General features: G+C 48.2%; 1 protein-coding gene and 1 non-coding gene across 2 annotated transcripts in view; one reads left to right on the forward strand and one right to left on the reverse strand.

The window, feature by feature from the left end:
• The window catches only part of LOC114244509 (dynein axonemal heavy chain 1), a 58,715-nt gene that overhangs the window by 2,641 nt on the left and 32,392 nt on the right, over positions 1-23,682 (reverse strand). The window contains exons 45-81 of the mRNA XM_089739962.1: positions 23,318-23,436; positions 22,802-23,007; positions 22,569-22,731; positions 22,304-22,464; positions 21,727-21,942; positions 21,272-21,366; positions 21,051-21,189; positions 20,687-20,849; positions 20,449-20,618; positions 19,810-20,031; positions 19,305-19,466; positions 18,181-18,358; positions 17,583-17,713; positions 16,743-16,848; positions 16,497-16,651; positions 16,027-16,215; positions 15,256-15,385; positions 14,657-14,804; positions 11,281-11,384; positions 10,935-11,011; positions 10,611-10,678; positions 10,177-10,306; positions 9,903-10,046; positions 9,313-9,479; positions 8,801-9,023; positions 8,537-8,732; positions 7,930-8,123; positions 7,410-7,567; positions 6,807-6,906; positions 5,966-6,110; positions 3,969-4,102; positions 3,733-3,874; positions 3,126-3,250; positions 2,124-2,288; positions 1,521-1,673; positions 810-945; positions 12-144 (exon numbers count right to left, since the gene is read on the reverse strand). Coding sequence (XP_089596088.1) covers positions 12-144; positions 810-945; positions 1,521-1,673; positions 2,124-2,288; positions 3,126-3,250; positions 3,733-3,874; positions 3,969-4,102; positions 5,966-6,110; positions 6,807-6,906; positions 7,410-7,567; positions 7,930-8,123; positions 8,537-8,732; positions 8,801-9,023; positions 9,313-9,479; positions 9,903-10,046; positions 10,177-10,306; positions 10,611-10,678; positions 10,935-11,011; positions 11,281-11,384; positions 14,657-14,804; positions 15,256-15,385; positions 16,027-16,215; positions 16,497-16,651; positions 16,743-16,848; positions 17,583-17,713; positions 18,181-18,358; positions 19,305-19,466; positions 19,810-20,031; positions 20,449-20,618; positions 20,687-20,849; positions 21,051-21,189; positions 21,272-21,366; positions 21,727-21,942; positions 22,304-22,464; positions 22,569-22,731; positions 22,802-23,007; positions 23,318-23,436 — 5,547 coding nt within the window. The remainder of the gene's footprint in view (positions 1-11; positions 145-809; positions 946-1,520; positions 1,674-2,123; positions 2,289-3,125; positions 3,251-3,732; positions 3,875-3,968; positions 4,103-5,965; positions 6,111-6,806; positions 6,907-7,409; positions 7,568-7,929; positions 8,124-8,536; positions 8,733-8,800; positions 9,024-9,312; positions 9,480-9,902; positions 10,047-10,176; positions 10,307-10,610; positions 10,679-10,934; positions 11,012-11,280; positions 11,385-14,656; positions 14,805-15,255; positions 15,386-16,026; positions 16,216-16,496; positions 16,652-16,742; positions 16,849-17,582; positions 17,714-18,180; positions 18,359-19,304; positions 19,467-19,809; positions 20,032-20,448; positions 20,619-20,686; positions 20,850-21,050; positions 21,190-21,271; positions 21,367-21,726; positions 21,943-22,303; positions 22,465-22,568; positions 22,732-22,801; positions 23,008-23,317; positions 23,437-23,682) is intronic.
• Positions 13,201-13,272, forward strand: TRNAM-CAU (transfer RNA methionine (anticodon CAU)). The gene has a single exon. It is a non-coding gene; the product is annotated as a tRNA-Met (tRNA).

Genomic DNA, 23,682 nt, shown 5'->3' on the forward strand with positions numbered 1-23,682 from the left:
TGTGTACTGACGCGGCGTGTATGCGCGGCAGGTCCAGCGGCGGCGGCAGCGCGGCCAGCACGTCCCGCGCCGCGCGCTCCGGGCCCCGCTCCGAGCCCGCGCCCGCCTCGCTCACCCCGCGCGCCTGCAGGCTGCGGAGGTTACCTGAAGCGAACACATTTACTAACCATCACTTTACTGCCCGAATACCGAGTACTATTTACGTTAAATTAAATGCTAATTACGACACCTGATGTTATACGTGTGTAATATTTTGTTGGTCACAAAACTTAGAGTGCGTCGGTTTGACTGCAAGAGCTCTCGAGCAGACGCACGGTTTAACCCACAAACACAGCCCCCTGAGTTCCTCGCCGGATCTTCTCAGTGGGTTGCGTTTCCAATCCGGTGGTAGATTCAGCGAAGCACTTCTCTTGCTAGGGTTAGTAGTAGCAACGACATCAGGTTTGAGCTCCGTGACCTCACCTACTTGTTAAGCCTAGGTAGGAAAAAAAAAGACGCGCGGTTCGACTGTGTGCTCCGTGACATCGAGCACACTAAGACTCTAAGCAATCTAAGATTATTTAAAGAATCACATGTCTTTTTGACTTCTTTCAGCGCCTAGTGACGTCATAGTTTCATAGAGATCTGAAATATGACATTGCAAAAAATAACTAACTTTCGTGTCAGCTTGATACCGATTTGCCGGTAAGCTATATCATTGTAAAATAAACCGCGTGCCAAACTTACCGCAACGTCCAAGTGGTTGCCGACAGACTATTCATTGAATAATACATTGGGTTTCATATTAAAAGTGCCACAGCGGGGCTCACCGAGACAAGCGTTGGTCTCGGACATGGCGTAGCTGATGTTGGCGTTGGGGTGCAAACCGAACAGCGACGGGTCGTCGTTCAGGGGGAGGGTCTTTATGTAGTTCATGTAGTCTTCTATTGTAGCTGACGACGGCAACTGCACAGGTCAGGGCAAACAGTCAGCAGCGAGGGTCCACGCTCGGCTCAACGATCTACCTCCAGCCACAGAGCGGCTACGGGTGCCCTTGAGCGTGAAGCCTCTATAGCATTAGAATCAAACCTATCCTACCAGGTCAAACATCGTGACGTCTACTACAAAAGATCATCCGACTTTTCGGTAGGATCGGCTTTTGGGGCCTATTGAATTATTATTTTCAAGGATTATATCTTGCGCGACAGTGTGTTCACTACAGCAAACGCGTCTGTATAAACAGTACAGGAAAATCATAATGTATCTTAAAAAAAGTCACGCACTGAGAACTAGAATAACAGATTCTTTAAAATTGTCCTCAAAAAGCCAATGGCTGGTCATTTACGGACCGCGTGCTAAACTCACAAGGCCATTGCTTTGTATAGAGTTCCTGAAAATGTATAACATTAAAAACATGTGTGACATTAAAGACCTCCGGTCGGATATCAAATTACAATTAACTTGAACGTGTTTACAGACGCGACTACGCGGCCCTTCGCCTACCGGTGGAGACCCACAAAGACTACAGTGCGGCGTGTGACCTGCTTGTAGGCCCCGGACTCATCGAAGATGTATCTGTCGGAGAGCACGGCGGGCGAGTAGTAGTCGGCCAGCAACGTGAGCAGGCAGCGCCGGTCCCAGTCATCCGTGACGCGGCCTCCGTAGTTGATGTGGCCCGCCGTGTACGTCAGCATCTGTGGGCCCCGTCGCGTACGTCAGCATCTGTGAGCCCCCGCCGTATACGACAGCATCTGTGTCCCCGTCGTGTACGTCAGCATCTATGAGCCCCCACCGTGAACGACAGCATCTGTGTCCCCGTCGTGCACGTCAGCATCTGTGAGCCCCCGCCGTGTACGACAGCATCTCTGTCCCCGTCGTATACGTCAGCATCTGTGAGCCCCCGTCGCGTACGAGAGCATCTGTATCCCCGTCGTGTACGTGAGCATCTGTGCCCCCCGTGCGACGACTACAGTGGCGTATGTAGTTGTTACGTGACCTCCTATACATCAAGGTACGTCGGCGAGCTCATGGTGCAGAGGTAGTAGTGACTGCAGAGACAAGATTGTCCCCTAACTCAACACCGGGTAAAACCTGGTACTATCAGATTGAGCTCTATATTACAATACACTACGGACGGCACGTACGTTGAGCGGTATCTCAGAGTATTCGCGGAGGAAGATGCTGAGCTGCGAGAGGCAGATGCGGAGGTCCCCGTCTGTGAACTCGTAGGGCACGTTGAAGCCCAGCGGCCCGAACTTGCGCCTCTCCAGCACCACGCCGTGGAACACGCTCAGCGAGAACACCAGCCACTGCGCACCGGCCCCGGGTCAGCGCCACCGGACCACCACTGTGGTGCCGGGGCTGGGAACGACTTATTACCAGGTGGTCTGTAAACTTATCTTCATTTCAAAATATTTAAGTACATAATTTTTCATCCTACTCTCATACATTTATATAAATAAATAAATAGACCAAGAAAATACAATTAAGAAGTACCAGGTTTTCGTTGATTCGTTAACAGATTTCCTTTGTTGTTTTTATTTGTGTTTAGTGGCTCGTTAAGAGAAACTTTAGTTTTTGTTTCTGAAATCGCCGTGACCTAAAGGATGAGACGCCCGGTGCACTCGCATCAAGCGATGCAACAGTGTTGGATAGCAAGCGGGTAGCGATTTTTCAAATGAACAAACAAACTCAAAATATTATAATTTGCGTAATTACTGGTGGTAAGACCTCTTGTGAGTCCGCGCGGATAGGTACCACCAAGCAGTAATGCGTTTCGGTTTGAAGGGTGGGGCAGCCGTTGTAACTATACTGAAACCTTAGAACTCATATCTCAAGATGGGTGACGGCATTTACGTTGTAGATGTCTATGGGCTCCGGTAACCACTTAACACCAGGTGGGCTGTGAGCTCGTCCACCCATTGAAGCAATAAAAGAATATATAAAAAGTAGCAAAATAAATATCTAAGCTGAATGAAAACTCAATAAGTTTAACAATCAACTCAAAGTCTAAAATTGAGTGCTTCTCCTCTAATGATGAAGGATCTTAAACAAGCTTGTCCTGCCAGGACCTCAGTTGCTGCCGGCCCCCACCCTACACTAGCTAGCTCCGGTCAGACCACACAAGCTCCGGAAACTTAGTAAACCTTAAATTGGGGAACTTTAGGTTCATCCGACTCAAAGAAGTCTGCGAAGTCCGGGATCTGGTTCGTGTAAGCCTTCAGCAGGTTCGCTTTCACCCCCCGCGGAGGTTCTATCGTCATCTTGTATCCTGGTCAGTGCAATCAGGAACATTAATGGGTAAGGATCGCTGAGGCGGTGCTCGGGCTGGAGCGCGGGGTGAACATAGTGGTCCAGACACCGGCATTAATTGTAGAGCGGCGGTGTCGTTACTTGGACACGATGGAGACTTCGGTCTCGGATCTCGCGCGTGACAGCGGGACACACCGTCACGTGCTCCTCCTCATATCACGTCGAGTTCGCAGCGCCGGCTCGACTCGGGTAATATTGTCGCGGCTCGCGTATACAAATTTGGTTGGACCACAGAATTCGACTCCAAATTTTTTTTTATTGCCTTTGTAAACAGACGATCATACGACCTCCTGATGGTGAGAGGTTACCGTCGCCCATGGACTTCAGCAATGCCAGGGGCAGAGCCGAGCCGCCACCTACAAATTCCAATCGAAACATAACACTAATAAATTATAACAAATCCAAATGTCACTACATACATCCAATACATCTTCGACTTACCATTCTGCAATAACGATACCGGGAAATGCGGCGAGGGTGTGGAGGTGAGCCATAGGCGGAAGTCTTTGTGCACATTCTCAGCCTGGAGCTGTTCCACCAGGAGCTCCAGCGCTGGCATCCAGGAGGGCGACAGGTGACAGTTCTGAGGACCAAAGTGCGGTGCGATGGCTCCGGTTTTAGCCACAAAACTATCGAGAGCATGAGGATTGAGTAAATGTGGTACACAGAGAGCCGACCTGCAGGAAGACCCAGTTGCCGAACTCGCAGCCCAGCCTGATCATGTTCTCCGCGATGGGACCCTGGCCCTGGCCCAGGGAGATGCTCTCGAACCGTTTACCCATCTTCATCTTGTCAGCGAACTGCATCAAATCTAAATATTTGAAGTTATACTTCTTTAGGCTCGTTAAGAAAAATTGATGAGAGTGAAATTTTACGATGCGCGCGCACCGTGACACAAAATTAACAAAAATGAAGTTGCCCACTAAAGAAAAAATGCTACCAACAAAACAGAAATGGAATTTTGAAGTCGTCGTGGCCTAAGCGATAAGACGTCCGGTGCATTCGTGTGGAGCGATGCACCGGTGTTCGAATCTCAGGCGGTTACCAATTTTTCTAATGAAATACGTACTCAACAAATGTTCACGATTGACTTCCACGGTGAAGGAATAACATCGTGTAATAAAAATCAAACCCGCAAAATTATAATTTGCGTAATTACTGGTGGTAGGACCTTTTGTGAGTCCGCGCGGGTAGGTACCACCACCCTGCCTATTTCTGCCGTGAAGCAGTAATGCGTTTCGGTTTGAAGGGTGGGGCAGTCGTTGTAACTATACTGAGACACTTAGAACTTATATCTCAAGATGGGTGGCGCATTTACGTTGTAGATGTCTATGGGCTCCAGTAACCACTCAACACCAGGTGGGCTGTGAGCTCGTCCACCCATCTAAGCAGTAAAAAAAAATAAAAAAACCTCTGTTAGTGGCGCATGTTGGCACGCACGCCGCCTCTGTTCACTGTGTATTTATATTTATAATATTTATCCACATGCGTTTCTACATTTAAAACACTTGTTTTCATTTTGTTTTCATTATACAAGTGCGAATTTTATATGTGCGTCTGAATTATAATCAAAAGTGGTTTAAATTGAATATTTAAATCAATACTAATTAATATTAAAAAATATTTGTGAAAAACTGTGTTCATCAACCTTCCTAAGTGCTCCAATACAATTGAGGTTAACTATTCGTGTGTATAATTTAGTAATATAAATGAAAAATTATTATTTAATATAATTCATACTAAATATTATTAAATTATTAACGTTAAATATTTATTATTAATTATTTAATAATAATAAAAAAAAAAAGAATAAAAAAGTATATCTTCTTACGCGCGTACACGCGCCCTTTTTTATTATTATTTAATTGGACGAATGAGTTCACGGTCCATCTGGTGTTGAGTGGTTACTGGAGCCCATAGACATTTACAACGTAAATGCAGCCATTCAACTTGAGACATGAGCTCTAGTCTCAGTATAGTTACAACGGTTGCCCTATACCCTTCAAACCGAAACGCATTACAGCTTCACGGCAGAAATAGGCAGGGTGGTGGTACCTACCCGTGCGGACTCACAAGAGGTCCTACCACCAGTAAGAAAACAAACTATGAAACACACATAAAAATGACGTCTAGTCAATCTTTACTATTTGAAGTTTTGAGTCGAGTGAGAACTTTCAGAACTACTACAACGTCCCGCGCAAGATTATTATTTTTACAAAGCACACTTGGAGCTTTTTTTGATACTCGTATGCCTGTTTTAACCGCTTCAACATGTTAGTCTTGTCTCTTCTTACTACTTCTTGACTTAGACAATTCGGCACAAGTTGAGAAAACGAACTGTTTCTCCACGCCTGCACTCACTTTACCCAGGTCTATGTACATCCATGTAACGGAACCTGTCAACGCGACATGTCAACCCAACTTCACGTCCGGTTAACTTGAAGCTTTGCCGACGAGTCAAGGAGAAAGCAACAATAATTTCTACCGTCACTACATCCCGACCAGGATACCCACGGTGATAAACTGTTATCTAAATATTTTCCGGTTTGCTATTAAAGGATTTTTTATTTATTTAATAACTATATCATTTTACTTGGAATTATTTTTCAATTTAGTAATTAGTGTTTAAAGTCGGCGGCGGCTTGCTGCAGTTCACGCAGGAGCGAAAGCGTACCGGCGGCCGGGTCTGTGCCCGAGGACAGCACCAGCACGAGGGGGGCGCGCGGGGAGGAGTCGGCCAGCAGCGCGGCCAGCCCGGCGCGCCCGCCCCCGCCCCGCGCCTCCACGTACCGCGCCCCCCGGGCCGCCGACACGTACTCCTGCACCATCCGACACGCTGCCGCTCAACTTGCACCAGCACCGCCCCCCAACCCCCCGGCCACCCCACTACGCACTGGTGTTACTTAGGATGGACTCCAGTACTGTGACTGGTGCTGAGTACTGACAGGTGTCCACGCGGCCCCCTCATGAACACCTAGTACTTGCGTGTGACATGTCACTGACCATTGCATTGACCATTAACTACATGATGTTCTCATCACCTGAACACATTGATCGGCTTGTAAATTCTAGTTACTTTCAAACAATAATCGGATTTGATTAAGCCAACATCAACCTACACAAGTCCACTGCTGGACTTTCTCAAGGCACCCTGCGTACTCCTGCGACGTTCATGGGGGCGTCGGATCAGGTTTGAGCCCTGTGAGCTCACCTACTACTTAAGGTTACGCTGAAATAGCCTCTCAAGGCTCTCAGCTAGGTAGGAAAAAAAAACAAAAAAAAAAGAGGGCGTTGGTCCTTTTTGTAGGAGGTCCCTCTCCACGCTGCGGCTTCGAAGTCAACAGCTTCGTGATGTTTTAAGCTATGTCAGAGAGCATGGTTCTCCAACGAATCTCCTCATTCCTCATTCGACCGAGGCCCTCTTCATTGCACATCGGATGCCCCGCCCGCAGCCGCTGCGACGTGATATCCCACGCTACCACGTTACTACTTGTACTGCATCCGCAACGAGCTACCTGCAGACCCGGGATCATTTTGTCGGGCCGGATACACTTCAACACAAGGATCTTCTGGAAGGCGTCCAGCTGTGAGTCCAGTGCCTTCGGGTACGGAAGCCTAAAAACAAACTTAAAGTTCAGGTTTGGCGAGACCAGAGCCGAAACATAATTTTGCAAAATTCTGAGCTTATTAGTACAATAATCTGGGCAGTGGCTCAATCCGTTGCTGGGGTGACAGAATGACTACAAATCTTCATTAAGCTGATATCACCTATCACAATAGGGGGTCCTTCACTTGGGTACGCCACGAGGCAGGTATGCGTCTCGATGTCAAGTGTCGGAGTGTCGTTATGGAATACAGCTGATACCCAGCCCTTACGTCTCGAGGCGGGTCAAATGTGATTTCAATGATTTGGATTTGTGTACATTTCCGTTTTGGAACGGTTGGTACAATTCGTTAATGGAAATGGTTGGGCCTGCCCTGTTTGCTTGAGCGTCGGCATCAGACCTGCCGCAGAACAGACGGGCGGCCAGGTATCCCTGAGAGTGTGGACGCGGCAGAGAACCCTTAGAACAGACCTCGAGCAGCGAACTTCATTAAGCCCTTGCTAAAGCACTCACTTGTGAGGGTTGTATGATTCGTAAAAGGTTCTGAAGAATTTTAAATTTTCGGGGAAAAGTTCCGTGACGAAGGACTTCATGGTGCTTATCGTCGCCAGCTGCTGGAACTCCGACCACATGCGAGGCGATATCCACTTCGGATCAGGGTTTTCTATATCCTGACGCAGAGGATATGTTCATTTACATTAGGATACTTTGGGGTGACGGAAATTAATATTGAATATTATAGTATGTTCATTATAAATCTTAATAGAAGTGCATTACGACTGCTTATTGAACCAGATGCGTACACTAACCAAAGAGCAAGATTTCGCCGTGAAGGCGTCTATTGAAGTAATTAGACCAGGGAAACAACGGTTGGCTTACGTCAAGTCCTGTAAGAATTCGGGAATGGCAGTGCGATCCTCTATTAGAATTCTATCTGTGTCATTATTATAGGATACAGTCACAAGAAACAAAGATCTAGACCTGAGGATATACTTCCACCTCTCCCCAAACAAACAGCTCGCACACTACTTACTTCTTGGGATGAAGCACCATTAATCAAGAAGTTGTATTCGTGGGTCCTGATGACGCCTGCGTCGAGCAGGATCCTGGCGGTGAGCAGGAAGGCGAACAGCAGCTTGTGTCGCTCGAACAGGCTGCGGCACACGTTCAGGTACAGCGAGAACGTGAAGTGCTCGATGATCGTCTCCACGCGCTCCAGGATGTCTTCTGCCGAGGAGCGGGTGAGGAACTGGTTATCGGCGGTATCGGGGCTAACTATGATAACGACCAACAATCGGTGTATACAGATCTATACCCTCAGGCACAGCCCACTGAGTTTTTCGCCGGATCTTCTCAGTGGGTCGCGTTTCCGATTCGGTGGTAGATTCTGCGAAGCACGACTCTTGCTAGGGTTCATGTTAGCAACGTCGTCAGGTTTGAGCCCCGTGAGCTCACCTACTAGTTAAGGTTACGCTAATATGGCCCTCAAGGCTCTCAGCTTAGGTTAAAAAAAAAAAGACAGATCTACTTGGGAATTTATAATTAGGTACTTAAATTGTAATTGGTCCATTGGTAGAGTCCAATCTTGAATAACTGTCAAACTTCTTTTCAAGAATAAAATGTGGGCTGCATCGACTCACCGCTCGGCTCGGTCTCCGCCATGGACTTGAGGAAGAGTCCGGTGAACCAGTCGAGCGAGTACTGGTACATGGGGTCCACGGCGGCCAGCGCGGCCACGCAGAAGAACAGGATCTGTCCGCGCGCCGCCACGCCGGTGTACTCGCCGCGCGTGGCGTCCACCTCCGCCGTGGTGCGCTCCATGTCCGACACCTTCGTCTGCGCCGAGCCCAGACATGTACAGGACGTTGCAGGCACGACTACTCACCAGGACAGTTCGGACTCACCAGGATCTCCGCAGTCTTGATCTTGATGGCCTCGAGCGTGAGGATGAGCTGCAGGTCGTCGACGGGCGCCTGGCAGGAAGCCAGCCCGTGCAGCACGCGCGCGCCCATCGTGGCCAGCTGCGCGAACAGCTGCGCACGCGACACCACCAGCGCGCCGCGGGTCTCCTCCAGCGCCGGCCGCTCCTGCGCCACCACCACCGACAGCAGCTGCTCCGACAGCCCACTGCAAGGGTACACCATGCATGGACTCGCGACTGCTGCTGTCTGTTGGCGGCAACACACGCGGCACACGCGCTTCAGCTCAGGGAGCCGTGTCTATGCCTTTACAAATACACCAACAGCAAACTTTTTTTTTATTGTCCTTGTAGGCGGGCGAGTATATGGCCCACCTGATGATGAGTGGTTACCGTCGCCGATGGACTTCATCAATGTCAAGTGCAGAGCCAGGTCGCTGCCTACCGAAACTTACTCAATGCTAGATTTACCCAGACTGCTTAGACAGACCCCCTCACCTGGGCACCAGAGCGAAGTTCACGACCTGCACCTTGACCGACGTGTCCGGGGAGTACACAGGGTTGGGCAGCTTCGTGGTCATGTACAGGCGGAAGCCCGCCGCGTACGGTATCAGCGACTCGCCCAGCTTCAGCACCAGTTGCCCAGCTTGCCGGAAGTACTGACGCTGTGTGAGGAGATCGCATTAGTAAGATGAGGGTCCACAGCCCGGCAGGCAGGATGCGCCCCCTCGACCATCAAGGCTTTAGTCTCCGCTGCACACACTGTACTGTGCTAGTATTGGTTATCAAATGTCACATTTTATTTATTAATTTTTTATTGCTTAGATGGATGGGCGAGCTCACAGCCCACCTGGTGTTAAATGGTTACTGGAACCCATAGACATCTACAACGTAAACCACCACCCATCTTGAGATATAAGTTCTAAGGTCTCAGTATAGTTACAACGGCTGCCCCGCCCTTCAAACCGAAATGCAGAAATAGGCAGGGTGGTGGTACTTACCCGTGCGGACTCACAAGAGGTCCTACCACCAGTTATAACCACCAGCAACAGTAATATTCCGGTAGCCTTCAGACAGCCGGTAAGGACCTTGAGGACGGGATCGAGCGCGGGGTCCAGCTCCTGGCCGACGTTCTCCAGCAGCAGCGGCTTCCCGAAGCGCAGCGCGGACTCGAAGCTGCGCAGCAGGTCCGCGTCGTTCGGCTTGCACACTATCAGACCTTCGATTTTTCCCTAAATTCAAAATGAATCTATACCAAGATTGTTAAATTTAATGTAACTCAAAATGATCAAAAATTTAATACCAAAAGATAATACAATATCTAGTTGTTTGTTGTACATGTAGTCGGGAGCGTGTGTGTACCATGGCTCGGATCCAGTTGTTGGCCTGCGTCTGGGGGTCGATGACGAGGGGCCAGCGCCGCGACGCCGCCATCAGCACGGCGGACTCCACCGACAGCGGGTCCCGCGGCAGCCCGTACATCTGCCACGTCCTGCTGACACACGCGCGCACTGAGGGCCGCCCCTCACCCGCCTCCATCACTACCTCACCCACCCGACGTCAGCGCGGAAGCGGTTCGTGAACATAAATAAAGTGCTTAGTTCCTCACAAATTGGTAGCTGCGGGAATCCCGGGAAGTGCAACAGTAGGTCCTCCAGCACAGACGTGGCTCCCCACAGACGCTGGACCCCGAGGGAACCGTTCACTAAGCTAACTGCTTCAGGTCCTCATACATTACTGTAAGTCATCACTCTACTTCTCTATGTGCTACCAGCACGGCGACCGCCGGCGCTAACCTGATCTGCACCGGGTCCCCCAGGATGGAGAGGGGCGTGGCTCCGGGGGTGTGGGGCAGGGACACTTCCTAAACATCAATTGAAGATTTATGTAAGTCAGACTGACTCGATGGATGCCGCACATCGGACAAACATTCGTGTGATAAACGATTTAATTTGCTTGTCTATGTGTTTAATATCTATTTATATTTACATTTAAAGCTACATATATAAATAGGCCTCTATTTCCCAAAGTACAGAGAACCCTAGTTTGAGGACGGATGACCACGGGATTGGTAAAAGAAAATAAGTTATATAGTAGCGGTTAATTATAAGTGAGCTCACCGCCATGTGCTGGGTCCACTTCAGCAGCAGATCCTTCCGAAACTCCTCAGTGAAGGGTGTGATGTACGCCACGGCACCTGGTGCACTTATCTATGTATTAATGTTCAGGGTTTTTAGTGGACAGATGCCAGTTTTTGTCAGCTCTAGGAGTTGCACGAGGTATATCATATAGGAACACGTGACATCCGCCCCGCCCGCGCGCCCCTCCCCCGGCCGCGTGCGTCGTGTGACGTCACCACTAGTAACCACAAACACCACCCGCAGGCGCAGTTCGTAGTATTCGACAAGAATATTCAGTGCTGATATTCTCGTTAACTTGACTAATATCAGTAGAGGAGTTTCTCACAGGCGCTGAGCAGGATATCCCCGATGAGGTTCACGATGGCCACGTCCAGCTCCTTGATGGTGCGGGTCCAGCGCACTCGCTCGCTGGATAGGCCGTTTAACAATCTGCAAAACACATGTTCAGTGAACAGACGCCTTTACAATAACTAGTGGTCCCGCAGTACTCTAAATTCGACTATAATTAATTCACTGGACGTAACTCCTGGGGATCCTCCAAAAAGTCCACTGAAAAAGTCTCAGTAAATAGGATAATAGGAGTAACGGTAGGACTTCTTGTGAGTCCGCACGGGTAGGTACCATCACCCTGCCTATTTCTGCCGTGAAGCAGTAATGCGTTTCAGTTTGAAGGATAAGACAGCCATTGTAACTATACTGAGACCTTAGAACTCATATCTCAAGGTGGATGGCGGCATTTACGTTGTCGATGTCTATGGGCTCCAGTAACCACTTAACACCAGGTGGGCTGTGAGCTCGTCCACACATCTAAGCAATAAAGAAAAAAGAAAAGAAAAAAATTGAATGAGATTATATCTCATCCCATATCATCTCACCTCATTACACTTCATTTTATGCCAATTGATTAATGTTTCAAATTAATCAACTTCATTTCATTTCACTTCATATTAGGTACCATCTTTCATTTTAATTTTTTTATAAAATATTAGACTGCATGGTCCTTTTGGTACCTTTGCCTTTCCAGTTGAAAATATGGTACTACTACCTACTCATAATGTTTGACAACAAAATAGTATGCATGCGTGTGTGCGTCAAATACATGGTAGTGTGTGTAATGTTTTCTGTATTGATTTAATGTATCTTTTATGCATTATTTAAGAAAATATTAGCATTCTGCACTCCTTCTCTATATTCTCTATAAGTGTGAGAAATTTCATACTCTTCCGGTCCGCGCAATCTTCGTAAAAAGGGGTACAAAGTTTTTGCTTCACGTATTAATATATAGATATTGTCATGTTTCTATCTATAAACAGAGATATCCTTATTGCAGCCACTAACTACCTGTTGGCGCCACAGTACGCGGTCTCGCTTCCCTCAGGTGTCGTGTACTGCCTCGCGTTTATTATCATTAACATTGGTTGCTGTTTTGACACAAAAACTAAACTTATCTGTTGTACTGTTGTACCAAAAAGGCGGTCGTACATCGCCATCACCGAATCGGTCATCAAAAAATCAAAAATCGATTATCGAATCATCACAACGATCAAAAGGGGAACAAATCAGTGGGGCTGCATTAAAACTCAATTGCGACGCATTAGTGGTTACACCCTTCGAAATATAGACAAATTTAATTTTTACAATTTTGCGCTACATAGATAGTTGTAGATGTCTATGGGCTCCGGTAACTACTTAACACCAGGTGGGCTGTGAGCTCGTCCATTCATATAGGCAATTAAAAAAAATAGATATACGGAACCCCATCTACTCATTTTATATTCATACAATTTAGATAAAAAAACGTTTTTTTTTTGCCTAGCGCAAGACAGCGTCATGTGGAGACAACTTGTGACAGCCCTATGTATGTATGACTACAACTATAACTACAACAACCTATGCTGGTAACCTCAAGGGGATATGGTAGCTTCAGTAGTGACTAGACTCTATGCTAGTAATGTTGGAGTTGGAATATCGCGTCCCGACCCCTCGGGTCCCCCGCAAAGTCTCATTCATAATAATGCTGTGCACTCCGATTGTTCTGTTTGTTCAGTAAGCAATCATTCGTGTGATTTTTAGCTCCTTGAGTACTTGATCTAAAATCAATTACAAAATCCCATCCACACATTAGCACCACAGAGGCACAAAGCGATAATAATATGACGACACAATGACGATAAAATATTATATCTCATTTGATTTAATATGGTTGTAACCGAAACTAATATTAAATTTCACAATGACTTCTTGTAGCAGAGTGGCGCAGTGGAAGCGTGCTGGGCCCATAACCCAGAGGTCCGTGGATCGAAACCACGCTCTGCTAAGTTCTTTTTGCTATTTTTTTATGTAAGCTTCGGAACAAATCTAGTAAAACTATTAATTTAAATCTTATAAAACAACTAATCCACCGAGATTTCTTTCATACAAATAAAAAAATACCCAAACTATACATACATTTATACTTAAATAATTATTTTATTATGCTTATACAACTACATACGCATTGTTGATACTTTTTGTGAAATTACAATAAAAATGGGAATGCTCTAATCAGAATGAAATAAAGCTTTGGTGCGTTACTTAATATTTATTTAAGCGCCATCTATTGAGTACTACTACAACTATATCAATCTTTTACAGAGTCGTTTAATACAAAGTTACATTAGAATAAGTTTTGTGAAGAGTACTATTTTTACGCCATCTATGAAAAAATATTGAAACTAATTCAGGACGGTCCTTTTACAGAATTTATGTTCATAAATGTGATGTACCTACGTAACGATTTAAAATAATTTAAATAGTTGCGAATCATGTTTTATGTATGCAAAACTATTATATAAGTATTATATAATTACCGTACCTATTGATGTTTAATTGTAATACCCCATTTTATAATTGATAAAAAATTTGAAAATTACGCTTTTATAGAAAATTAGAAAACGCAAATAAATACAAAAAAAAACACGGGGTGCTTTTTAACAGGTTGAACGCTTTCGTCCCACCGGTGGGCCTGGCGAACTGTTCCATTCAAGCCGAGTCAAAATCAGGAAATCAGTCATTTTTATCAACTTGAAATTTTCATTTAAAAAATTATGCGATTATTTGCACGGAAGATTAAAATTAGCGACTTTTGCCATCTAAAATAGTTTTTAAGATATTTTAAAAGGCTGTTAATCTTGATGAAAACTACAAGTTTCAATTGGATTTGAAAACCACGCCCTTCGGTTTGGCTCAAGGGCCCCGCGGCTCACTTCCACACGCGTTCTGTTTGATACATAGCTGCAATCTGTGGCCTGCACGAAGCGCTTACGTTGGAACCCCCACGCGGCTTACGGATGACCCTCGTGGCCTGAAAGGTTCAGTAACATAAGGATCACCGGTAAGCACCGTGGCCTGAATAAAAAAACCCGATTTTTCATGTGGCGTTCAGCGTGATACATATTATTAAAATGATAATCCTTCTACTCGTATCTGTCAATCAAATATTTACAGCTATTCACACGACGCATCCCACGCTATATAAATTAATTATAAATTTTTTAGGATTTTTCTATAAAAGCGTGGTTTTTAGTTCTTTATTTATTTTCAATCATTAAATGTTACATTCTACATCAAAACTACGAACAATCAATTTGTAATGTTCAGTGAGGCTAGTCGAAATGTCTCTAATGTTGCGCGATATCATGATGGTGACGAGCCGGTCCCACCTGTGGGCGCGGTCCATCCTGGCGAGGCACTGGTTGATGTCCTCCTCCATGCGTCTCTTTTCCTCTTCCTTCTCCTGGAGGTATGCGTCGAGCTTCGCAATGCCTTCCAGCAAAGCTCTCATCTTTGCTTTTGTGCTTTCTAACATTTCTATAGAAATGCATATTAAATGCTATTAGGAAATTTCATACAACTTAAAAAATATATATATTTATATATACTGGAATAGAGACTACCTGTTAGTTAGTTATACACCCACTTGTTGTATTTATTATATTATTGAGGCTTGTGGAGAGTATTTAGCGGTAGGCAGCGGCTTGGCTCTGCCCCTGACATTGCAAAGTCCATGGGCGACGGTAACCACTCACCATCAGGTGGGCCGTATGCACGTCTGCCGACAAGGGCAATAAAAAAAAAAAAAAAGACTGCGAACTGACTGCCCCGGCGTGGGGACAATGTACATCGCCATAATAATGTTTTGTATGCGGCAGAAATAGGCAGGATACAGGTACCTGTGCGAGGAAGGAGGGGGCAAGTGTGGTGGCCAGTGGGGTGGCGAGTGTGGTGGCGAGTGCGGCGGCGAGTGCGAAGCGCTAGTTACGTGTGACGGCGTGCAGGCGGGCGGCGGCCTCGGCGAGGGCGGCTCGCTTGGGCGCGACGCCGGTGTTGACGTGGTAGTACTTGTACATCGCGTGCACCCACATGCACAGCGACATGCACGCCTTCGACACCTGCGCGACACACAACACGCGCTGCCTCACTACTGCTGCAACATTCAATGTGTACAGGACATTCTATTTATGTATTGGCAAAATAAAAACCAACCCGATTCCCGCAAGGCAAGAGGCTTCATAGGGATGTCACCCAAACTCTGGATCCTACAGTGTTTCAAGTTCCTTTCGTATAGGAGGAGATACGTGGTGACGTAATTTGAGTCAAAAATTAAATAATCGATACGGTTATTCTCAATTATCAGAATCGGATCTACTGCTGTTTGTGAAAAACAAAAATGAATGCTCTATGAGACCTCGTGTGACCGAGTGATCTGGACATGGTCGCTATTTTGGGCGTTTAAGTTACATATTGAACAATTGTCCTTCGAACCAATTTTGTTATGTGTAAACTGTATTGTGTTTTTATTATTGGATTACTGGTTTATAACGAACCCGACGTAGTACCTATAAAGCAGTATTTTAAGTACTTAAATGAATCTTTGGCTTGAAATCCATATATATATCAGCACGTAATGGCCGATAACCTCAGAGCTGGACAACAAAATTTGGCATAATTTGTAGATAAATAAAAATCATACAGACATTCCTTCAAATGATCTAGGATGAAACCAGCAAGTACACAGCCGACAAGCTCAGACCTTGGCAATCTTGTTGGGTTCATAGTCTGGGTTCTGTATGAACTTCTTCAGTTTCTTGATGGTGTCCTCGGTGATGGAGTCCTTGTCGTAGTTGATGAGCGAGTCGAGGAAGGCGGTGGGGTCGGCGAGCATGGCGCTGCCCGGCCGCCAGTAGTTCAGCACCTTCACTCCGAACGTGGCGCCGGGCTCCTGCGACATGAGATCACATCGATCCACACTTCTACTAAGGGATGCAAACGAGCCCTTAACGTGTCACCCGTGGACATCGGCGAGGTTCATGGGAGCTGCTGAAAGCACTGTGCAAGCTTCCCTGAAGGAAGGCATGTAAACGGGAGATCTGGAATTTCTTTAGAAAGGCGTTATCCTGCGGGTGGCGTCAGGAACGTCTGCTGAACTTTACTTTACTAAACTAATATACCGTTGACTCAAACATACTAATTACTTCTTGAATCAATTACAATTTACAGTACCTTGATAGGTTTGATATCAAAGACCACACAGAGCGACTCTATGACGAGAATGACTCCTGCTGGCGGCTTCTTCAGAGCCTTCACCTCCACTATGTCGTTCCTGTTCAGTTCCTGCAGGGCTTGCTCCGCCGCGCGCAGGGCCGGCAGGGCCTCGTCTGCGTACAGAGGGTCCGTGAGCGGCGGGTCCGGGGCGCCCTACGTGCGTCTCAAGGTAACGCTATGACTCCTAGGCACATAAAGACACACCGAGATCTCTCTGAGCGTCCTCCGCCATGGCCGTGGTCTCGGCGGCCATCTGCTCCGCTATGGCCTGCTCCTTCTCCACTTTCAACCGAGCGTCTTCCGCTATGGCCTGGGACACACAACAGAACCACATAGACTTACACTTATTGCCACGACGACGTTGAAGGTTGAGCTTGAAAGCTATATTATCATCAGCTTGGCAAGGCCAGTTGGTAAGAAAAGAAATAAATATATATTTGTCATCAAGCGGCCCCATGGCCTGATTTCCCCCCGTGTTGTCGATGCCGGGCACAGCACCAAGACCACACCTAAACCCGAGACAGCCAGGCTTCTCTTACAAAGATATCCCCCTGCTCCTGATCGGGAATCAAACCCGCAATTATAATTCATACCGGCTGTTTCGGACAGACCGTGTGGTGCAAAATTGACTCTTTTTTTACTTAATAATTTTTAATTAATTAATGGTTAATTTGGTGCTAAGCTACCAAAGCCCATAAGACATTAACAACGTGAATGCCGCCACCCACATTGAGACACGAGTTCTAAGTTCAGTTCTATGGTACAATAGCTGCCCAGCTGTCGAGGCGGAAGGGCTGCTCTGCGACAGAAGCAGGCAGGGGCGGCGCAGACCAGCAGACAGACCAGCGGTGACTCTCCACACATGTAGGACGAGTTTTACGAACCACATCTAACCTATTGAAACAATACTTTTTTACCAATAAAACTGAAGCTATCACAAAAAGTCAAATCTTGTTTAAGATCATTAACAAGAAAACGAAGCACTAAGCGCGGTAAACGAGTTAGCTCATTTCATCACGATTATCAGAAAGGACTTAAACTCACAGTGTCTATCGCGATCTGCTCAATGACTACCCTGGTTTCTTGGGCCGCCTTCTCCATAAGGGGTTTCAGCTCAGCCAGTTCAATCTGAAGTTGTTTCACTTCTATCTCGGTTTGATTCAGTTTGTTCAAGCCTTGATAGGATAAGAATGTGTTATTATCCACCACACTTCGCTGGCAGTAGGGCGCTTAGTGAGCCCGTACGGGTATATACCACCGCCCTGTCTTTTTCTTCCGTGAAGCAGTAATTTGTTTCGTGTTGAAGAGAGGGCAACCGTTACACTGTGAAATAGACACGCAGAAGGACACTCAAAGAGGGTGGCGAAATTTACATTGTTGATCTATATGGGCTTCGTAACCACTTAATACTAGGCGGCAACCGCGAGAGGGCGGACGGCCATACTCAATATTAGCTGAGAGCAGAAACTAACGCGGCGCTGCGGCAGGACCGGGGCCGGGTGTCCAGGGATATCCGGTCGGGGGTGGGCGGCTTGATCAGATCCAGTGTGCGAATATAATGAAATTAATCAACGAAGTCAAAAAGTACTACATAGCAAGCTTTCGTTCATACTAGCTACTAAACATCTTCCAGCTACCGTACCGTTCCTGAGGGCGTTGGATTCTTCGAGTATCGAGTTCCTCTTGTTCCTGAACATGTCTCTGTAGGCGGACAGCATCTCCATGTAGGACATCGGCGTGACGTAGTTCCGGCGGCCCAGGCGCGCCAGGAACGCGGCGCTGGTCTCCGCCACGCTCACGTGCGCCTCGCAGCACGCGGACTGGGGGCGCGAGTGTCATATGGGGGGCGGGGGGTCACGTGCGCCTCGCAGCACGAGAACTGGGGGCGCGAGTGTCATATGGAGGGCGGGGGGTCACGTGCGCCTCGCAGCACGCGGACTGGGGGCGCGAGTGTCATATGGAGGGCGGGGGGTCACGTGCGCTTCGCAGCACGCGGACTGGGGGCGCGAGTGTCATATGGAGGGCGGGGGGTCACGTGCGCCTCGCAGCACGCGGACTGGGGGCGCGAGTGTCATATGGAGGGCGGGGGGTCACGTGCGCCTCGCAGCACGCGGACTGGGGGCGCGAGTGTCATATGGAGGGCGGGGGGTCACGTGCGCCTCGCAGCACGCTGACTGGGGGCGCGAGTGTCATATGGAGGGCGGGGGGTCACGTGCGCCTCGCAGCACGCTGACTGGGGGCGCGAGTGTCATATGGAGGGCGGGGGGTCACGTGCGCCTCGCAGCACGCGGACTGGGGGCGCGAGTGTCATATGGAGGGCGGGGGGTCACGTGCGCCTCGCAGCACGCGGACTGGGGGCGCGAGTGTCATATGGAGGGCGGGGGGTCACGTGCGCCTCGCAGCACGCGGACTGGGGGCGCGTGTGTCACATGGGGGGCGGCGGTTAGGTCGTCGTGGTAATATACGTTAACAACCAGTCTTGAAACAGATGCGTTTAGTTTAACTGAAGGATGTGATCACCCCCTATAGTTGGACTATTGTTAAAATGTTAGAAATGTTTCGATGTCAATGTCAAATGTATTGTCAACAAAGGGAAACGAGTTTAATGGTAACCACCGTGAGCACTGCCGAGGTCTGTGGATAAGCTTTGTTCTACACGAGCATGTTGTTAGATAGGCTTGTTGCTGAGGGGTCACTCTACGGTCGGGCGGAACGGAACATTCCCGATCCGACCCGTAGCGCTGCGCGGCGTGTCCTGTCGCTCACCACCATGGCGTCCAGCACGTCGGCCGTGGTGTCGAGCTCTGGCATGTTGGTGAAAAAGTGGTTGGCGACGGAGCGCAGGGCGGCGCGCGGCCACTCGCTGTACCAGTCCAGCGTGCAGCACGACACCAGCGCCGGGAACTGCCGCAGTCTGCCGCGGAACACCTGCCCGCACAGTACATAGTACAAACGCGGCACACACTCGCTCCTTCCCCAACAGAAGACGTTACAGCTTTGCGGCAGAAACAGGTAGGCACAAGGCGGCAGTACCGACCCGTGCACGATAGTACCTGTGTGACTATTAGAAGTCACATTTGGGTGTATAAATACATGATTCAGCAGTTTGATTTTTATGTATAAGGAATCCTTGTGTTACACGACCACTAAGAACTAATAATTATTTGTTTATTGTTGACGTATGAGCACGACCTGTGCACTATGGAGAGGGTCACACTTGTGGTTGACGCCACGTTAATTATCATCAACAAATAAGTAAAGGTCCCCTCACATCTCCGATGGGGCTCATGACGATAACGATGTGCAAGTTGTTCCGGACCCTCTTCTGGTAGCAGGAGAACAGGTTGGTCTTGGTGGCGGGCAGATTCATCTCCATGACGGCGTGGCGGACCGACATGTAGATCCGGTCCAGGTCCTCGGGCTCGTAGATGTTGGCCACGTCGCCCGAGCTCAGGATGCTGTTCACGTCTTCAAGGAACGATTCCATTTTTATCTGAAACATGCAACGTGACCACCTTCGAGAGCGCAGACCGCCCCATCGCAGCGCAAGCCATCAGAGTAATTCACGGAGACCCACAATTTAAGACAAAATAACAAGTATTATTCAATTGACGTCGAATACAGAAACAGTGAGGGTCACATTGTCTGCTCCCTACAAGGAACTGATGAAAAATTGTTATAATATGTTGAACCCCCCGGTGCGATAGTTGTGTGATGGCGAGGGGACCATAGATCCCGGGGGCCGCCCGGCTCTAAGCAACAATCCGATTCACCGACTAGTCAATTGCGACTTATCTCGTTAATTTAGTATCTCTTTGTTCTCACCATTTCCGCGAGTGTCGTGATGTTACACTACTTTAATCCCTCAGCAAGCTATAAGTTTGATAAGATGAAGAAGGACTGTAGGAACCTGGGCATCCGAAAATAAAAAGACGGTCCCTCTGTTCTCGGCGCCGGCCTTCAGCATGGTCTGCCGCAGGTCGTCCCGCCACTCCTGCTGCCCGTACGACTTGGTGATCTCGATCTGCACGCACGCCAGCTCCGACATGGAGGCCGACAGCCTGGACAGCGACTGGCGTCCTGGGGGCAGAGGGGGCCGTACAGCCGGGGCCACGCCACACCACGGCACAGCGGCGCGGGGGACGCACCCGACCCTCCCATCCCGAGGAGCAGGGCGTTGGCCATCGGCTGCCTCATGATCCTGGCAAGTCTGCAGAGGTGAGCCACGGCGTCCTCGAACAGCACCAGCTCGAGCGGGGCGGTGGTGGAGGCGTTGTACTCGCGCAGGTAGTGGGCCAAGATCTCATTTAACTGAAATGTGGACAAAAACAAATCAAATAAGATTAAAAATTTTGAGAAACATTTCCTAACTGTCGCGAACCTACTCCGCCAACAGACACACGCATCATCGACACCGATTGCATTAAAGCAGAACAATTTTGCCAAATCTTGCAAACGCACAAGATCCCAGCGAAGACTTTCCGTGGTAGATCATCCCGTTGTCCCCCTCACCTCGGCGGCGTCGGTGATCTCCACGTATTTCTTGTCGTCGGCGCCGAGGTCCATGAAGTCTCCGAACAGCAGGAGGCGGCCGCCGGTCACCTCGCCCGGCTTCCTGCCGAACTCCGAACGGATCTTCTTGTTTAGTAAACTGGAAGAATCCTGATGCGATCATCTGTTCTAAATAAAATAACAATAAATAACTCGTAATGTCGAAGGCGGCGAGAGCTCACTTGACAAACCACTGGCGGTCCTCATCGTTGATCAGGCGGTCCTGGTACACGCGCTGGTGCTCGTGGTACCACAGCCTGATGACGTCGTCTTCGTCCTGGGTTGGTTCAGACAGTGGGCACTGCAGTTACTCGACGCAGACCACAACTGGTGTTTGTGTTTGTTTTGTCTTTGTTCTCATTCACACATTATTATTATAACATTATCGTAAATGCGAAAGTAGGTTCTTTGTTTGCCTTTCGCGTCATATCTACTCAATCATCTTCATAATTTTAAAAAGAAAAAACGCCTGCTTCTCAGAGTGATAGATTTTGTCAACATTACGGAGGGTGAAGTCGTGAATGTCTAATAAGTATTCCATTTTTGTTCCAATAAAATCTTCCTACGTAGGTCCAAACATAATTTTTTTAAGGACATCTACAAGTTATATTTAGAACCAGATATTCAACCAGCTAACCTTGACAAGCCGAGGATCCATCATCAGTATACCCTGGAAGACTTTACTAAGATCCCTCATGTTGAAAGTGTAGTGAGACTTGGTAGGAGTCGGCAGGAGTTCCTCCACGAGAGAACTGAAGATATCTATGGAAGCCTTCAAGAATGGGGCCTCTCTTATCGACACCTTGTCGAAATTTCTCGTCCAAGACTTCAAGATAACGCTGAAGATTGTGTACTGCGAAGAAATGAAATTATTACTATTTTAGTAAGAAATGAAAAGAGGATAGTTACGTGTGCTTGAATGCAATTTTTTTTTACAACGTGGCTCCTACAAGATCCTCCTGTCAAGGGGATGGAGCTTCACTTGAGATACCACGATAGTAATAAAAATGATAAGCTCTGTAATCTTCGACCTGATGTCCGAGCTTGATCCTGGATCTAAGCCGGGACACATAGGAGAGCCCGTGATCAGGCCCTCTCGTCGCAACCACAGTGATACTCCAGCGCCGGCAGCTGCGCCTGGCACCCTGGATGTTGGGTGCCTGCCACAGTGCGCCGTCGCACGCACAGACCCGTCGCAGTAAGTGTATCCCTACCTTGCTAGTATACTCCATCTCCGTAAATGAAATGTAGTGCATGTGGCGCAGCAGCCTGGCCGTGACGGGGTTCCGCCCTCCCCCGGCCGGTCCCATGGCGCCCACCATGGTCACGTCCACCAGGGTCTTGAACTCGCCTATGTTCAGACGGTCGTACCAGCCTGCACCACGCCGTATGATTGTCAATTTATATTACAGTAACGTAATAGATGTTGTGACCTAACAACTACTTCGATTTCTATAAAGTTTTATAGAAAAACGTTACCAGAAAAGTCCATAAACTGTCTGAGCAGCTCGATGGGAGGTTGCGCTCCGTAGACCTCAAGCGCGGGCATGTTGAGGTCGTCGATGAAGAACACCTGGTACTTGGTCGGCGGCGGCCCGAACACTCCGCGGCGCCGACGTTCCAGCTTACTGTCGATGACGTCCTGAGCACACGACCGGCGCCATTAGCAAGGGGATACAGTGGGGCGGCCGGCTGCGGGCCCTCACGCGTACCTGGGTCTGGTTGGCCGAGGTCCTCGCCGAGAACACGATGAATTCGCAAATGAACTTCTTGTGCAGTCCGCGGCTGAGCTTGGAGGTGATGGTGAGCGTCTTGCCGGCGCCCGTGGGCCCCACGCACAGCGCCGCCCGCTGGCACCACACCTTGTAGCCCAGCAGGGCCGCGCTGCGCACGTTGTCTATGGTCGGGACTTCGATATCTGCGACAAGAAGCATTATCGCAACTCTCACCAAAACCAAAATAATTATCAATAGGTTTGACATTACCGACCGTAAAATAGAAACTTAACCTTAACCAGAAATTATAATGAGGAGGTAAACTTTGTCCAATTATCTTGGCATACAGCATACCAAGCATTAAACAGTTACCAGAGTCAGCAACGTGGCGTCACGAGGTGAGTCTCAGTTGGCTCCTCCAGTAGTAAGCAACCCATATAATGATCATCCCTCGCTCTCATCCACTGCGAGGAGCGGTCCGTCTCTCTACTCGTAGTACCCAAATGATCAGACCTGAGTACTGGCAGTCCGGGTCCACTTCGTAGGCGTCCAGGTTCTGCATCCAGTTGTACCAGTAGGGCGCGGCGGGCTCGCCGTCCTCGGTCGGCTCCGTGAACCCGCCGTCGTGCAACCTGAATTATTTTATATCCATTTTTAGATTCTCGTTTCTCTGATATTGGAGAATTATGTAATTTTCAAAGTTTACATTTTCTTTTTACATTCAATCAGCGGCATTATTGTGAAAAGTGAGTATATGCTATATACAAGTAAATTAGACAAATGTTCAAGGTTGAATAAATCATCAATCCACTATCGAAGCACACGCAAATATTTGGCTGTGTTTACTATCACTCAGAGACGACCGTAGTAGCAAGAGA

The sequence above is a fragment of the Bombyx mandarina genome, chromosome A1 (genome assembly GCF_030267445.1).
Source record: "Bombyx mandarina strain Sakado chromosome A1, ASM3026744v2".
In the NCBI taxonomy this organism is placed as follows: Eukaryota; Metazoa; Arthropoda; class Insecta; order Lepidoptera; family Bombycidae; genus Bombyx; species Bombyx mandarina.